The 18,686-nt window shown below is 36.4% G+C and overlaps 1 protein-coding gene across 2 annotated transcripts in view; it reads left to right on the forward strand.

Annotated features, from left to right (window-relative positions):
- Positions 1-2,920, forward strand: part of ALDH1A2 (aldehyde dehydrogenase 1 family member A2) — a 106,109-nt gene extending 103,189 nt beyond the window's left edge. For both annotated transcript variants that reach the window (XM_074234577.1, XM_074234578.1), the window contains exon 13: positions 1,086-2,920. In XM_074234577.1, the coding sequence (XP_074090678.1) occupies positions 1,086-1,158 (73 nt within the window). In that variant the 3' untranslated portion in view covers positions 1,159-2,920. The remainder of the gene's footprint in view (positions 1-1,085) is intronic.
- The last annotated feature ends 15,766 nt before the right edge of the window (positions 2,921-18,686 follow it).

The following is an 18,686-nucleotide window of genomic DNA, read 5'->3' on the forward strand; positions in this document are numbered from 1 at the left end:
AACCAAGAGAACACAGAGCAGAAGGACTCCTCCTTAAAAAAGTTACCTATAACGTTTTTTGTTCAGTTTATTTGACCCCCCCTCTCCCCATCCCCCCAACTAACACAATGCAGTGGAGTCTTCATCTTCCTCAATGTTAAGAGCACATACACTGATGAAGTCAGATCTCCCCAAGTATCACAATGATCAAACAATTAACAAGAATTTATTAAGGCTTACTTTATGAAACAATAGGAGTAGAAAACTGCTTCTGTTTTGTCAATTTTGTCTTGGGCAACTTTTTTTTTAATCAAAAGCATTTTATACAATAATTGACAGAAGCAAATAAAAATATCTTTTCAACTTGAAAGGTAGGTTTCTCAGGATATGGAATGTAGTAAGAGGAAAAGTATTTTAGTATGAAAAATAGACCATTATCTGCAAAGAAGAGAGCAGTTAACTGGATATCTGGAGGTCCCATGATGACTGATATGACACTCAGCTAATTATTCATTCCCTGGGCCTTAGTTTCTAGATAAGAGGTTAGGCACTCTGTCCTTCATTTCTTCATTGAAGTATAGAGATATAAATGATTCTGTAATTTTTTTTTAAATTAAGGATAAAAACACACAAAAAACTAAGACTCCATGAAGATCAATGAAATCATTGGAGTTGCCCTCAGGCAGAAATTTTAACATAGTTTTTGAGTCATGGGCCCCTTTGAGAGTCTAGTGAAACTTATAGATCCCTTTTCAGGATAATTTTTTTAAAAAATTTGCAACTGAAGGAAGTTCTAAACTCTAGAAAGAGGTTAGTAAAAATAAGATGCCACTTTTTCCCCCTTATCTGAGTTCACAAATATCTAGAAATCCATTCATGGATCTTTTAGGTCTCCAGGGTTCATGGACCCCAGGTTAAGAATTCCTGACAGAGAGGAAAAGTATGATGATGATACCTAAGGAACCATCAAATAGAAATATCAAGGTTAATGACATATGGGTTCTAGGGAGGACTAATAATATCTTCTCTCACAATCAGACCTTTTGGAATGGTTGAACACCAGTATCTGACCTCTCTTTTCTGTTTTCTTTTCCCCTCTCTTTTAGGGGAGAATGCGGTTTGCGAGAGTACTCAGAAATCAAGACAGTGACAATAAAGATTCCCCAAAAGAACTCCTAAGAAGGGCAAGGAAGAAAGGGGGCCAACCAGCCTGCGTCAAGCCCCCTCATTGTTCTCTGTGGGGCCCAGCACTCAGGAATACAAAGTGATACACAGTCTTTATTTAAGAATTTAAATGATAACCTATATGTCAGGCAATACGTAAAGCAAACCAACTGTGCCAGGTTGACTGGCACTCTGTGAGAAACCACTTTAGTATTACCAAATAATGAGGGGAAATAGAACAAGGGTTAAGACCTGAGGCCATTGAACACATTCAGTTTCCCTTCCTAGAACCTGGGGTCAAGTTAGGGAGCTGTTTCATTTGATGTCCAAAGGGTTTTTTCTTGAGGAATGGTGACCTTTTTCATTTCCTTCATTCTTTTTCTTCTCTTCTTTCCTCCCCAACTACCTTCCCCTCCCCCCAAAAAGAGCTCTTTAACTGAGCTCATTTGGGGCAGATGTTTGGGCCGGGAACAATTTTCCAAGGTTTTGCAGCCAAATTACCGTTTCATGTTATCCATTTCTTCAAAGCAAAACATGAAATGGTTTTAGTTAGAGCCAGACCAGACTAGAAACGCCAAGAGCTGGTACAATGCAGATGTATTAAGAAGTCAGAAATCATGATCTTGCTGACTTTGCCTGGTTTTCCTCCTAACCATCATGCAATAGGAGATAGAAATCAGGGAGATGTCAATCGGGAAGGCAGCATGGCTATATAGTTCACAACCTTCTGAGCTTCTGGTGTTTTTTATTTTTTATTTCTTGCTGTCATTGAATTTGTGTTTTAAAATGCCTTCTGTGTTTCTTTCTAGAGAGAGAAGAGAGGGATACTATTTTCCATAGAGGGCTAAGATGTTTTAAGAAATTTTTTTTTCTTTTTTAGCCAGACCAAAAAATAATGATGATCAGGTCTGGGGGTAAGACAAACAATGACACTTAGCAGAAATAATTCAGTTCCCACTTTGTATCAATGACTTTTAGAAATGAACAATCTATAAATTTGGAGTCTATGTGCTCCTCAGCTCAGTGTGACTTTAATCCATTGAGGCCACCCATACTCTGGATTCACAGGAGGAAGACAGACCTCGCAAGTTTTATGACCAAACCTTAAAGTTTCCCTTCTGAACATTCCAGCATGCCATAGAGACCACCCTTATCAATTTATTGTTACCCCCACCACTCCCAATGGATTTGTGCCCTAATATTTTCCCCTTGACCTTTCACTCCAGTAAGGCTAGATCTGCGATTTGGGAAGTATTGAAAAGGCCCTGCTCCTGTCCCCTCTGAAACACCCATTCCCCTCCTGCTTCCCAATGGAATAGCAGGTTCTGCATGGACAGTGTTAGCTGCCACTCCCCCTTTTCTTTTCCCCTTCTTCATCATCTGCAACATCCATTCCCACCTCTCATTTTGATGAAGAACATTTATTTAAAAGTGCCAAGCCTAGCCTAGAGTATGTGGAATAATGGGCAAAGTGTATATGTTTATATATATATATATATATATATATATATATATATATATATATATATATATATATAATCCTTCTATGTAACAGTTTTCTGCTTCCTAACCATACCAGTCTTCTATTTATATCTCTTGTCTTTTTGTGAATGTTTTCAAACCATCTATATTTGCTATTCTTTGCAGATGATGGTACATTCACTAACTCTGGTACCAAGACAAAACACTATTTCTGAGTTTTCAATGGAAAGTCATGCTCTCCTACTACTGTAGTATATGTCTGAGCAAAAACATCCACTAACTGACTTGTTGTCTTTGAACTGCAATAGAGAATGTGAAAAGGGAGATTTATTTCTTTTAATTTACTTAAAAAGAAAACTTCTGTGCTAGCAATAAAGCATTTATATTGTGTACTCCTTGGGATCATTTGGCTGTGTTTGTGTGCCTGTGTGATGTTCTGAGTTGGTTTGGGTCATTACTTGATTTCTCACTCAGCAGCTGTCTTTGCAATCACCATCACCTAAGTTTGAGAAAATATTGTTTTTTACAGAAACATATGAGTGTTGCCAAGATTCTATCTTTCTTGACTTCATTTAAAGTTATGCAGTATATGTGTGTAGACACACATGCGTGTACATCTGTATAATACCCACTTATTAAATATGTGTGTCTATACACAATATAAATATATCTGTATAATACAATCTATTATATGTATGTGTACAAGTGTACATTTATATATATAGCTGTATAATACACCTCTATTATACATATGTGTATATACATGTATATATATATCTATATCTGTACAATGCACCTCTATTATACTTACATGTGCATATTTATGTCCCTGGGTATATGTATCTTGGTGCATTTATATATATGAACTTGAAGGTTTCTGTGTATATGTGTATATACACTTTTCTGCATGTACCTTTGTATGTTTGTGTGTGTTTATGTATATTTATATAGGTGTGTATGAGTACTATCTTTGTCTATCTACAGTATATGTTCCTGTTTGCATGGCAATATGAGACAAAACAAGAAAATAGTGTGTGACATATTTCCTATGAATTTTTCTATCAGAATTCAACCTCAACTCACTATATATGGGAATACAATTAGCAGTGGATCAGGCCCTAGAACTGCCAAGTTTCTGTAAACATGGCCTAGTCGAAAAGAGTAGAGTTGTACTCATAAAGGCCTTTTGCAGAAGATTTTTTTTTTAAACGTACCAAAGTGAATGGAGAAAAAAACGGCCAGAGATGTGTTGTAATATTATTGCAGCTGTATGAAGAAATGTGACTGTGCTTCTCAGCTAGAACTCATCTTCTCACTCTGTGGTCTCAGAGTCTAATTGTTAGGAAAGTTCCTAACTCTTAGTCCTTCACGGCATGCCCTTTCAACCTGCACCATCCTAATTCAAGTTCTGGTCAAATGATAGAAATGTTTGATGACTTGACTTTTGAGTGAATAACACTGTAGAAAAGAGTCTTGATGCTTTTCATTGGGGTTTTTCTGCCTGTCCTTGAGCTGTTAATAAGTTAAGTTGTCAATGAGTGCAAGACTTGAGATGGTGCAAAGTTGAATAGAACAGGTGTAAAGAAAAGTTCACTAGAGTCTAGAGAAATTGGCACTACCCTGCAGTCTGCCTGTATTCAGAAGACTAAACCCTCCTAGCTGCCATTTTGAAGCTCTTTAGAAAATGTCATAATTTTAAAAAATTGTTTCACTTTCACTATCTAATTCTTAGGTGATGAAGAAGTTTGCTGGTTCCTTTTTTAAATGATACCACCAGACCATCTTATTTCTTTAAACTAATCAAAGATGTACTTTTTTCCCTGAGCTCACCCAAGATCCATATTGATTCTGAGATACTGAGATGTCACTTGTCAAAATAATGATGGAAACATTACTGTAGTCACTAATGGCTAACACATAACTACTATAATCACAGCATCCTACCATCTGAGACTTGCTCAACTCCTAAAATGTCTATACCTGTGCCTTTTTTCTGAGAGTCCCAGAGTGTTTTCATGTTGAGAGTGTTTCACTTCTATTCACACAATATTCAGATATCCTTGAAAAATTGAGGGGCCAAAAGATAATTATCCCCAAACTTTAACTATATAGAAACAACAGAACAGAGAAGTTCAGTGATTACAAATGATATTGCAAGGTACTGACGGAATCAAGATTTAAACCAACACTCTCCTAGTGTTCCAAGCAACAGGACACAGTACCTCCTAGCGCAATCTGAACAGTAGAAAACCAAGCAAAACAATGCAGTTTAGTGTTAGCAAAAATGAAGTTAAACCATTCCTTGAATGTTTTAATTTTCTGTTGCTCATCTTTAAAAAAAATAACATGACTCAGTGTTAAATTAGGAGAATACAGAGCTATATAGAATATGCCTATATAGCATTAGCAAGTGGATAGAGTGCCAGACCCAAGGTCAGAAAGATTAATCTACCCAAGTTTGAATCTGGACTCAGACACTAGCTATGTGACCCTGGAAAAAAGTCATTTAATTCTGCCTCAATTTTCTCATCTGTAAAATGAACTGGAGAAGGAAATTAAAAAAAAAACATTCCAGGATCTTTGTCAAGACGGATGAGTTTGATTTTGGCTATGTGAAATTTAAGGCTAAGAAGAGATTTCCAATTGGAAATGTCTAAGTAAGCAAGCTGAAGCTACATGACTGAAGTTCAAAAGGGAGGATAGAATTGGAGACAGATCAAATCTGAGCATCATTATTCAAAAGATAATTGTTGGAATCATAAGAATAGATGAAGTCTTTGAAGGAGGGAATATATACAGAGAGAAAAAGAACCAAGAACTGAGCCTTGAGAAACTCTGCCATTGAGGAGTTAAAAGAAAGTAGAATGAGCAAAAAATAAAAAAACAACCCAGAGAGGATGTGGTAAAAGAAAATAAGAGAATTGTGTAACAGGAGATAATAAAAGAGAGAGGTTTGATAAAACAATGAGAGAATGAGAGAATATGGTACAATGGAGAGAGCAAAAGATCTGGCATCAGGAGTCCTGATTCTGTTACTTATTTGCTGAGTGACCTTAAACCAGTTACTTTACTTCTCAAAGACTCAGTTTTCTCATTTACATTAGCAAAGTAATACTTGCATTTCTATTCTGTGGGGGATTCTCAGAAAAATTAAATAAGATAATCTATGCAAAGTACATTATAAATCCTAAAGTGTACAGAGGCATAAACTATACATATTAAGGAGATGGTCATTGCTTTCAAATGTAAAAGAGGAGTTGAAGAGAATGGAGTTTATAGGAATGAGCAGAAATGGACTGCTTTTTGCCTAGATTTCTATAGGTATGAGTAGTCTGACTAAGAAAAAAGTCTTTTTCCAAAAACTAAATGATTATAACATGCCCCAGCCCCTCATCAGAATAGATACACTTTTTATTATAATATTCATTCTTCTCATTATTTGTTTACCAATCAGAGTTGATATCTACTCTTCCAAGGGCATATAAGGAGTGAGTGGGATTCCATGGTGGGGTCTTTGACATTTGAGAGTGCCACTGACCCCTTTATTAATTATATGCTAACATGATTAATAAAATGATTGCCCAGAAATTATGACTCTTGAATCTTTTGTATGCCACAAGATTATATATTTAGAATAGGACAGAGACTTATAGTCCATATAGTTAACCACCCTCATTTTACAGATGAGGCAACTTGGGTTAAGAATGATTAAGTGACTTGTCTAGCTGCACTGTATCAGAGGTAGCATATGAGCCCAAGCCTTTCTGACTCTAATTTGGGCATTCTATCCACTGCCAAAGTCCACACCACTCATTGTAAGGAACTCTAAGATTCTTCATTGGAGAGTTTGAGGACTCAGAATTTAAATCTAGACCCCTGGCTAAGGATGGATACCAGCAGTAGCCATGCCTACCCATGTCAGTAATATCAATTTTCCCTTTACCACACATATTTGTAATATGGACTTCAATGAATCCATTTTAATTGCTTCTCTACCTACCATAGTACCTTGAGATGAGGAAGGTTACTTCAGTGGAAAAGCATAATGACATAAAAGACTGAAGCATAAAAGCATTTACTGAGTTCCTTGTCTGTGCTCAGTACTGTGAAAACACTCTGCAAAATAAAGAAAAGCCAGGGTGGTTAGGTGGCACAGTGGATAGAGCGCTGGCCCTGGAGTCAGGATTACCTGAGTTCAAATCCAACCTCAAACACTTAATAATTACCTAGTTATTTGGCCTGGGGCAAGCCACTTAATCCCATTGACTTGCAACAAAAATAAAAAGAAAAATAAATAAAGAAAAGCCTAAGGCATGGATCTTGCCTTCAAAGGGCTTCTAGTTTAATTTGGAGTGAAGACTGGCAGTTGAGATGTTTGCAATAAATGGAACTCTGGGTCTACAGTCAGGAAGATGTGAATCAAATCTAACCTCAGATACTTCCTAACTGTGTGATCTTAGACAAGTCACTTAACTTCAGTTTCCCCATCTATAAGATGACCTGGAGAAGGAGTGGCAAACCACTCCAGTATCTTTTGCCAAGAACACGCTAAAGAAGATCATAAAGAGTCGAGATGACTGAAACAACTGAAGAGAAACGAAATACTTCATAAGGCAGCTAAATGGCCCAAAGGGTAGAAGTCTGGTCTGGAGTCCGATACAACTGATCAACTCAACAACAGTGAACCTCCTTTTCATTTTTAGGTTTTTGCAGGGCAATGGGGTTAAGTGCCTTGCCCAAGGCCACACAGCTAGATAATTATTAAGTGTCTGAGGCCAGATTTGAACTCAGGGACTCCTGACTCCAGGGCCAGTGCTCTATCCACTATACCACCTAGCCACCCCAACAATGAACCTTCTTAGAGGTGCTCAGAAAAATGAGAAAGAAGTAGTTATTGGCAGGATCAGGGTAAATCTCATGGGTAGATTTCATGAAGGAGGCAGGGCTTTGATTAAAGTCTTGAAAGAAGATTGGAATTTGAATAAATGGGAAACAAGGACCAGGTCATTCCTGTAGGGTTGAAGTGGGCAGAATGAATTTCCAGGGAACAGTTCATTTGGCCTTTATCTGTTGTCCCTAGGTCATCCTGGGTCAGAAATACTAATTGAAAATGGTGACATCTCTGTATCTCTATCAAATAATTTGTCCATCTGACCACAGTGGGATGGCGCTTCGGATGAACTGAGGATCAAAGCATTATTGACTCTGCTAGCCTAAGTATGCTTCAAAGTGATAAACCTAGAACAAAAGAACTCATTGTCTTTCGCAATTTGCATACATATATATCTCACTAAACTCCCCTGTTTTGGTCAGGCCCTCAGCTGGATTATTGTGTTCAGTTCTGAATGCCACTTTTTAAGTACTCTGACAAAGAGGAATGTGTCTGAAAAAAAAAAACTAGCCAGGTTATTGAGATAAATAAAGAGTATGCCATATAAGGATGAATGGAAGGGATTAGGACTATTTAGCTTGGAGAAGAGAAAACTTAAGAGGAAATATGATAATAGCCTTCAAGAACTTGAAGAGCTGGCATATGGATAAAAGGATTTATACTTGATCTTGTTCTCAGGTTATAAAATTGGAACCCATGGGTGCAAGTTATAGTGAGGTATATTTCATCATTATAAAAGAAAAAATACTCTAATGATTAAAGTAGTACAAAAGTTGTAGGGGCTAACTTGGAAAATAGTGAATTCCTTATTGTGGTAGCCTTCTAGTGAAGACTGGATGAGCACTTATCAGGAAGGTGATAGAAGGGCTTTTTGTTCAGGTACGGACTGTATTCAATGGCCTTGGAGATTTCTTCTATCTATGAGATTCTATCTATTGCTGTATTGGTAAGTCCTAATTGTGGAGTGGAAGAGTCAAAAGAGCACTGATTAGGTTTCCAGACAACATCCCCTTTCCCATCATAGATATTCATTAGTAGCAAAAGAGAATGAGTTAGGTTGAGATATAAACCAATGATTCTAAATTTGATACATAAGCTGATGACTTGATGTTCTTTCAGTGAAATTATTTGTCTGAAATATTCACTTTCCAATCGGTCATGATGACACCTTGCAGACAAGATCCAGAATCTCAAAACTGAAAGAATCCCCAGAGGTTATCTGGTCCAACCCAAATAAGAGCAGGAATACCAACTAAGACACCTCTAACAAATTATCATTCAGTTTCTATTTGCAGTCCTGTAGGGTCAGAAAACATTTAAAATCCTTTTCAATATGTCTGGATAGATTTTTAATTTTCATTCAATAACTCTTTAGTGGTCCTTGTTTTGTACAGAGGACTGTGTTAAATAGAGGGAAATACAAAATTTAGGTAAGAAACAATTCCTGTCCCCATGGAATTTATGACCCAATAGGAAGAGAAGATACATAGGATAAGGGCACATTACATGTGTGTATTGAAGAGGTGCAAGAGTTTGTAAGTTAGGTTCCACTTGGTAGCCTACAACTGTACACAAAAACATTCTCTCAAAAAGAAGTTTTGTAGCTAATCTGATTCTTTCCTGTGACCTTTTCAAGTTGAGGTAGTCAATAGAAGTCAAAAGGAAGATGGATATGGTAGTTCATTACGAAAAAACAAGTAAAGGGATAAGACTGCAGAATGATTGAATGGATGTGATTGGTTAAATGATCTCTGTAGGTCTTTTTTTCCTCATGATGAAGTTGGACAAGGTGATCTATTAGGTCTCTAGCATTTCTTGAGTAGTAAGAGCTTATGTTTGTCCATCTCACCCCCCAATTCCCCTCTTCCCTTGCTTTGGGACTGTATGTACATCACAGCTAGCCAGGTCATCCCAGGGTCCCAAGTTAGCAAATCAGTGTTCATCTTCAAAAACCTTGACTCCCCCTTCCTTGAGTTCAGTATTCAGCTTTGCCCAGGCCCTTCCTAGAGACCCTGGGGTGGGGGGTGGGGGGAGGAGGGATTTATGAGAAATTTGCAGGCTGCTGGCAGGCAGTCTGTGCCACACAGGCTCCCATATATACAACATTTGCACATCAAATGGAACGGGGCTGGTAAGAGAGCCTGGGAAAGGCCTGCCTGAAACGACATGAAGCCGTCTTCCTAAGCACGTACATTTTAGACTTTTCACTTGGTTATTGGCCAGATTGAAAGGCATGCAAGGTTGCCATTTGGCCTTTGAAGTGAAACTGCATGGATAATGTTTCCTTTGGTCATTTATCTATGTAGCAAGAAGGAACCTAAAACCACGGCAGCCCAGCTCTCTCAAATGAAAGAGCGAGAGCCCTTCTTAATGCATTCAAGGTCTTTGCTGGGACTTGTTGTCCGGCCTTGTGATTTTTTTTCAAGGGCAAAGCTTAGTCACTGTCCTCCTCTTTTCTCAGGGAATGGGGGGGTTATCAAGTGGTTTTGTGCCAGATAATTTTTTTAACAAAGTTTTCCCAGTTGGTGTGCAAAGGTACACAGTTTCTTATTTTATACTCACATCAACACAGAAACCTGCTTATGAGTAGCATGAAGATTCAAACAGAGGGACGGGGTTTGGGAGTTGGGGGAGACCTGGATCAAAGACCACTCTGTAACCCCATCTCTCTCTCTCTCTCTCTTACACACACACACACACACACACACACACACACAGATACATACACACACAGATACATACACACACATACCACAGGCACACAGATACAACACACATCACAGACATACACATACATCACAGACGCACATACACACAATAATATGATACACACACAACACACATACAATACAGACACACATATACAGCGCAAATACACACCACAGACACACACATACCACAGACACACAGACACACAGACACACTAACACACACAAAACCTGGGACCATAGGAGAACTATTTTTTTTCTTTCTAAATGCTGCTTGAAGAACCCTGAGCAAGATCTGATCTTGCCAAGAGTGCTGTAGGAGCAAGGGGAAGGTCTATTTATTAAACAGTTGAGGTTCCTTTCTCCCTGTTGACAACCCAGGTTTGTTCATAAACAATGCTGCATTCGTGTAAAGTTGAATAAAATCCAGATGCCACTTGTTAAACACAATTAGCTCATTCTCCCTGGTGGCCCTGGGGTAGGTGTAATGCTTACCAACTCTCCCAGGAGCTTGGGGCCATGTCCACTCTGGACTTTGCTATGCTCTATTACATCCTGAGCCTGAGGGTGGGCAAGGAGCTTCCAGGATCTATCACCCAGTGCTAAGGTCCTCTGGATAAAGTCCTCAGTGCTGACCCTAAAGTTCTCTGATTTAAGGAAGACTTTGACAAAGAAATCTTACTGATTGTTTTGTCTTCATCCAGAGGCAATGTTTCATAAGGAGTTAAAGAGATAGCCTCAAAATTGGGAAGATTGGTATCAAGTATCACCTTTGACATTGACTAGTTTTGTAATTCCCAAGATATCAGTATCTTTTCTTGGGTCTCCCAGGCAATTTTCTAAGATTAGAAGCTACAGTATAGATTTCCATCTGCACTGGTAGAGAGAATTCCTCATTAACAACTCCCTAAACTGATAATTAAATCATTAAATAAATTTTTAAAATGTTTTTAAAAAATGTTTTTATTCATTGATTGCCATTTTTAAGATACAAAGAAAGCTCCTATAACACTAGAAGGACAAGAATTTAAGAATACATCAAAGAACCAAGTTGTATCAATTGATGCAATATATATATTTACATATTTATATATTTATATGTATTATGTATGTATGCCCTATATTCATAAGACATTAAGAACATATATAGTAGAATATACATTTTTATTTCTCAGATTATATCTGAAAATGTTCTGAGGCTGAAAGTTCTTTTAAATATAAATACATGTTCCCTTTGATTAGAAGTATAAGAAAGAATCAGGAACTTATAGTATACAAGGTGTGAAAGAATAGTATTGTGATGAATACTATGATGAAGATTATGGTTGCTGAGAAATTTAGGAAGAACTTACACAGGGTAAAGTTTATTGAACCAAGAGAACAATTTTTACACATCAATATTGTAAAAACAAACAATTTTGAAAGATTTAGAAGCTCTGATCAACCCAGTGACCAACTACAATTCCAGAGGACTCAAGTTAAAAAAAAATTTGTTCACTTCCTGATAGGAGATGAACTCGGAGTCTAGACTGAGACTTTTTTTTAAACAAGAAATTTGTTTTGTTTAATTATACTGTACGTAGCAAGGATTTTATTTTTCTTGCTGTATCAATTAGTGGGAGATTTAGAGATTAGCATGAGAAGGGACAATGTGAATCTGACTATAGAATGAAATTTAAGTTTAAAAAGAATAAATCATCAGACTATCGTCCAATGGAGGCTTCCAGTGAATGTGCTTGAAAGAGTAAAATACTCAAAAAATATTTATTTTACCAAGAGTTATAATGTGCAACTGTTGTAAGAATTTATAAGTAATGGCAGAAGGTAAGTCTATATTTTCACAAGATGAACCTAAACAAAAATAAAACTAAACCTAAATGATATTAAGTAATCAGAAGATTTAGAAAGAGTTTAGACAGTGATTGAAAAAAAAGGGGTCAGGGCGGCTAGGTGGCACAGTGGATAGAGCACTGGCCCTGGAGACAGGAGTACCTGAGTTCAAATCCGGGCTCAGACACTAAAATTACCTAGTTGTGTGACCTTGGACAAGCCACTTAACCCCATTGCCTTGAAAAAAAAACAAAAACAAAAAAGGGGGTACTCTTAACATTTTCTTTAATTACCCTCCTTTTTTTTTAAATTCCCATGGAAACTATTTTCTTTGGGTTTTTTTTTTTAAAGAATTTTCATTGCTGCTTTTTTGGTTTTACATCTGTCATTTCTGGTTATACTTTATTCCCCTCTGTATTACAACTCTCATGCAATGGAACTGAACAGCCCTTCTTTTTTTTTATTAAAGATTTTATTATTTTAGTTTTACAATTTTTCCCCTAATCTTACCTCCCTCCCCCCCACCCCCCACAGAACACAATTTGTTAGTCTTCACATTGTTTCCATGTTGTACATTGATCCAAATTGAGTGTGATGAGAAAGAAATCATATCCTTAAGGAAGAAACATAAAGTATAAGAGATAACAAGATCAGACAATAAGATATCAGTTTTTTTCTAAATCAAAGGAAATAGTCCTTGGACTTTGTTCAAATTCCACAGTTCTTTATCTAGATACAGATGGTATTCTCCATTGCAGACAGCCCCAAATTGTCCCTGATTGTTGCACTGAGGAAATGAGCAAGTCCATCAAAGTTGATCATCACCCCTATGTTGCTGTTAGGGTGTACGGTGTTTTTCTGGTTCTGCTCATCTCACTCAGCATCAGTTCATGCAAATCCCTCCAGGCTTCTCTGAATTGCCATCCCTCCTGGTTTCTAATAGAACAATATTGTTCCATGACATACATGTAACACAGTTTGCTAAATCATTACCCATTTGAAGGACATTTACTTGATTTCCAATTCTTTGCCACCACAAACAGGGCTGCTATGAATATTTTTGGGAACAGACCCAGTAGTGGTATTGCTGTATCAAAGGGTATGCACATTTTTGTTGCCCTTTGGGCATAGTTCCAAATTTCTCTCCAGAAAAGTTGGATGTGAACAGCCCTTCTTAACAAGGAAAAACATTTAAGGATAAACATTGAGAAGATCAGTGCACAGCTAGGTGTCACAGTGGTTGGAACACTGAGCTTAGAATCTGGAAGACTCACCTTTCTAGGTTCAGATGAGGTCTCAGACATTTATGAACTGTGACCTTGGACAAGTCACTCAACTCTGTTTGCCTCAGTTTCCTCAGCTCTAATTATTGTAGTTGTCAGCTATAAAATCAACTGGAGAAGGAAATGTCAAATCATTCCAGTATCTTTGCCAAGAAAACCTCAAATGTGGCCACAGAGAGTTGGACATAAGTGAAACAACCGAATGACAAGGTGTTCTTATCTGATAAAGCATGTGACATTCTGTTTCTGTAGTCCTTCCCTCAGCTTTGCAAGAAAGAGGGGAATTTCATTAATTGCTCTCTGAGACTAGGATTGGCTTTTACAATTACTCAGACTTCAGTTTTCTTTTTAGTAGAACCTATTACATTTAAAAACTAAAGTTAGTAAGTTGGTCTACATGATGATTTGATCACTTTAAGAAATAAAGAAAAATAAACAGCCGTAATAGATCTTTTAAGTCCTGAGGGCTCAGCTTGAGTGTGCAATGACCCTAGATTATGATTCAACTCTTTTTTTTTAAGATAACAAATAAACGAATGCCCAAAGCAGCATATTGGAAATCCCTGTCATATTTTCCACTGGTCCTAGTTGATATCAAGGTCTCTGTAACAAATAAACATGTCAGGAATTTTTTCAGGAAACTAAGCCATGATTTTGGTCCTCTATATTCAACACATTGTTCAGAAATGTTTTGGTAACCTTTCAAAGCCTGTCCAAAGAAGAGATTCCCATACACAATTCAATTCTTTCCCATTCAGAAGGTCATTTAGGCATTGAAAGATAGGCTAATTTACATGGGTTGAGTCATACAATCATATCCCCTGCTGTGAATGGAGGTGTGATAGCTCAGGAAACCAAAATCCACATGATGAAAAACTGGCTGTGTGCAATGCAGAAGGGTGGGTTGGCTCTATGGGAGAAGCAAATTCAAATCTATTATAGTGATTTTTTTTTTATCTTTTACTAAGTTACTATTATGCATTAGCATGGTTCTAGGCATTGAAGATACAAAGACAAAGGCAATGCATTAATGTCTATCTACAAAGAACTTTCATTCTACTAGATAATAATATAAAATGTGGAAATGTACAGAAATATAAGGTGATGGGGCAGGGCAATGCTAACAACTGGGGGGGTATTAGGAAATACTTCCATTGGGAAGTGACATCTGATTTGGGTCTTGGAGGAAGAGAAGGATTCCAAGAATCAAGATTGAAGACTTGGAAGTCAGGAAAACCTGAGTTCAAATTCTGACTTAGACATTAGTTGTTTAGTCTTGACCTCATTAGACCTCAGTTTCCTCATCCGTAAAATGATGGACTGCTCTGTTGATCTCTTCAAGGAAAGACTATCTTTTGAAAGAAAACCAGAGCTAGCAATACAAAGGGCTATTTTAAAAATTATATAAATATTTTATTTGTTTTCCAATTACATTAGTTTCTACCAGTCATTTTTTTGCAAGGTTTTGAGCTTTACAGTTTTTCTCCTCCCTTCCTTCCCTCCCCCTTCCCTCCAACAGAAGGCAACCTGATATATAGGCTTTATATTTGCATCCATGATAAGCATAGATGGAAATTGAATGTATTGTGAGAAAAGAATCATATCTAAAAGGAAGAAAAAAAATTAGAGATGGTAAAATTACATAATACATAAGTTAACTTTTAAAAACTGAAGATAATAAACTTTGGTCTTTGTTTAAACTCTAGTTCTAAAGACTATTTCTTAAAAATTATTAATATCTCTAGCTTTATGCCACCCACATTTCCAAATATAAAAATATTTATATATAAATAAATATAAATTTCAAATATAAAAACATTATTTTAAAAAGTATATTTCTCCTCCTTTCTCTATACCTAAAGTCATCCTCTATAACAAAGAATAAAAAGAGACAGAAACATGGAGGAGATGCATTGTAATGGAGTCTGAGTATTATGCTACATTTTACATCTATACCCACTCTTAAAAGAGACACAGGTGCATTTTCTCCTTTCTTTGACAGAGCCAGATTTGAACATTATAATTATCTAGCTATTATAGAACAAATCAGAGACTCAGGCTCAGGAATAGAATTCAATGAGACCTTCATAGACCATAAAATACAATAAAATCAATTTCACATAAAATAAAATGAGGAAGAATGGAATTCCTAGTTAAAATCAAATAAAATGACACTTCCCTTTGCCTCTTCAGTTAACCATGCTAGGATAGGACAGAAAGATGTTCCTATGAGGTAATGGGAATTATTTCTGACACCAATTACCCACAAGAATGCTAAGTGGTTAAGTGCTTGGAATCAGAAAGACTCATCTTCTTGTATTCAAATCTGGCCTCAGATGCTTACTAGCTATATGAAAAAGTGAAAGTCACTTAACTCTGACTCAGTTTTCTCATTTGCAAAATGGGCCATGGACATGGAAAACCACTCCAGCATTTTTTTTTATTGCCAAGAAAAACCCAAAAGGAGTCACAAAAGTTGGAAATCAAAGGAAAAAAATCAGATACCCACAGAAGACCCCAGGAAAATCAAATAAGAAATAATGAGAATGACCTTCCATACTCTTAAAGGAAAACTAGCCCAACTGAACCATTCCTACCACAGCAGCATTTAGTTTGTGTTTGGTTGTTGCTCTTTCTGTTTACATTGTTATAATCACACTTTTATGCTTTTGTGGTTCTGTTTACTTCACTTTGTATCAGGTCATGTAAATCATGTATAATTTATTTTTCTCTGAATTCTCCATTATTCACCATTTATGATGGTACAATATTATTCTATTATTTTCATATTCCAAAAAATGTTTAGATGCTTCCCAATAGGTGGGCATCAACTTTGCTTCCATTTTTTGCTACTACAAAAATTATCACTATCAATAACTTGGAATATGTAGGTGCTTTTATCTTTTATTAACTTCTTTAAGATATATAGTGAGAGGCAGGAACTCAGCATCAAAGAAATTTTTGTCACTGGGATAGACATTTTAGTCACTTTCTTAGCAAAATTCCAAGTGGATAAGATATTTTTAATTCAATTAGACAAACATTTATTAAAATGCCTACTGAGTGAATAATACTATGTGCTAGTTTAGAGTAGTTATTAAATGTAGAGAAGATACTGTCTTTGCTTTCATGGAATTTATGATATAGCAGGGAGGATATATATGTATACATACACACATGTGTATGTATGCATATTATATATAAACATATGCACAGATTATTTATATGTATATAAAATTAGCTATCGCATGCAACCATGATAACTATCAACTGTTTATTATGGCACTATTAATGAACATTGTACAGGGCTTGGTTGAATGGAACTAATAACATTTATGCTGGAATTAGAGATGGGGACTTGACATTATGACAGAAAAAAATCAGGAAACTGGCAAATTTATATGGTCCACACCTTCCATCTCTGACCCTTTCTTTCTTATCTAGACATATTTTGGGGAAAGAACTTGCTAAACATTCACACAGAAATATAAAAGATTGGTGATGAATATCTTTTTTTAAATATGGTAAAGTTTAATATTAGAATATATTTCTAATTATGCTAATTCCATGCATTAGCCAATAGTCACAGTATATATCTTTTTATTTTAAAGTCTACATAGGTGGTAACCCACTCAGCCCATTCACCAAGTTAGCACCAGGGAGAGGAGAATAGGAGAAGCAAGAAAATTCTTTAGGAACCAGGTGCCTGAGTGACAAATGGGAACAAAGAAATGGCCAGAGAAGGAAAGATAGAAGTAAGAAAGTTAGATTTGTACATACATCTGTAATTATTTTTCAACTCTCATTTTTTAAAAAATATTTTTAAAACTCAACTCTCAAATGGCTTTCTTCTTAGTGATTTCATTTGCAATTATGGTTTATTGTCAGCAAGTTGGTACACCATAATTATAACATGGATTATTACCTCTGAACTCTTTGGACTTCAGCAGTAGGGGAGTGAAATTTGTATGTTTCCACACTTGTGTGTGTGTGTGTGTGTGTGTGTGTATGTATAAATACATATAAATGTCAACTAGAAATAGCTAAATAGAACAATATTAAATAACATTTATTTAAAATCATATATATTTAATAATAAAATAGCTGATACAATGCCTGGTGTAGTCATTTGCTCCTTACAACAATTTGGTAGCTAGATAGAGTAAGTATGATTATAACTAGGTTGCTTGGATGCAGGATCACAATGACTATGGAAGACTTCCTCAGTATGGTAGAAGCTTTGGAGGATATTCCAAAGATGAAAAATCTTAGGACCTAGACTGCTTGTAATTTGGGGTTTTGTTTGGGGTTCAAGTGGCCTTGAAGTGTCCCCAAGTTTCAGGTCTTATTTTTTTGTTTTTGGTTTTTGAAAGACAAATGGGTTTAAGTGGCTTGCCCAAGGCCACACAGCTAGGTAATTATTAAGTGTCTGGAACTGGATTTGAACCCAGGTACTCCTGACTCCAGTGCCGGTGCTTTATCCACTGCGCCACCTAGCTGCCCCCCAAATTTCAGGTCTTATTAAAAGAAAGTCAAGAATGAGAACTGAACAGTTGAGTGTATAGATGGGAGGGAAGAAGGAAAGCAGGTCAATATGTGGTAGGAATGGTTTGGAGTCAAGATTAGACAAGATTAATAATTATAACAGTTGTGGACCAGAGCTAAGACTAGGTCAAATGGACAGTTATGGTAACTCATGAGAGTCAATTAACTCCTCCCATTCCTTCCCTTTTCCAAAACACAGTTGAGAAAACATCCACTGAAAGTTAAAATCACATTCCCTTTCTTCCATTACCCAACTCAGATCCACTGGGAAAAGCATGGAGGGGGGGGAGAATGAGGTGACCCTAGCTGTGAACCCCATCACAACCTTTACACTTTCTTTTAATATTTATCTTTGTTTTTTGTTACTTGATACGCTAATAAATTATGTGGCCATTAACCATGATTTTGTCTAAGTCTATAAGTTTGGGGTTTGAAATTGAAGAGGGGAAGTGGACTCATGGGAGAAGAGATTTCCCTAGATTATTCCAGGGTTGGAACTGAGTTGATTAGAGAAAGTTTCTGCACTTTTAATAATTTCTATTAATATTTTGTGGCATACTAGATCAGGCTTTTAAATTTGGAGGTAATTAATAAGGAGATATGCTAGTAGTAGAGGGGTATGACTAATCATTGTATATCATTGGCTCCATATACTCATATCTCACAAGTGTTGAATAATAATGATAATAATGATTAGAATGATAATAACTGACATTTATATAGCATTTATCATGAGCCAAGCAGTGCTAAGTACTTGACAACTATGATCTCATTTGTTTCTCACTAAAGCCCTAGGAGAAAAAT

Source organism: Macrotis lagotis, chromosome 4, assembly GCF_037893015.1.
Source record: "Macrotis lagotis isolate mMagLag1 chromosome 4, bilby.v1.9.chrom.fasta, whole genome shotgun sequence".
Classification (NCBI taxonomy): domain Eukaryota; kingdom Metazoa; phylum Chordata; class Mammalia; order Peramelemorphia; family Peramelidae; genus Macrotis; species Macrotis lagotis.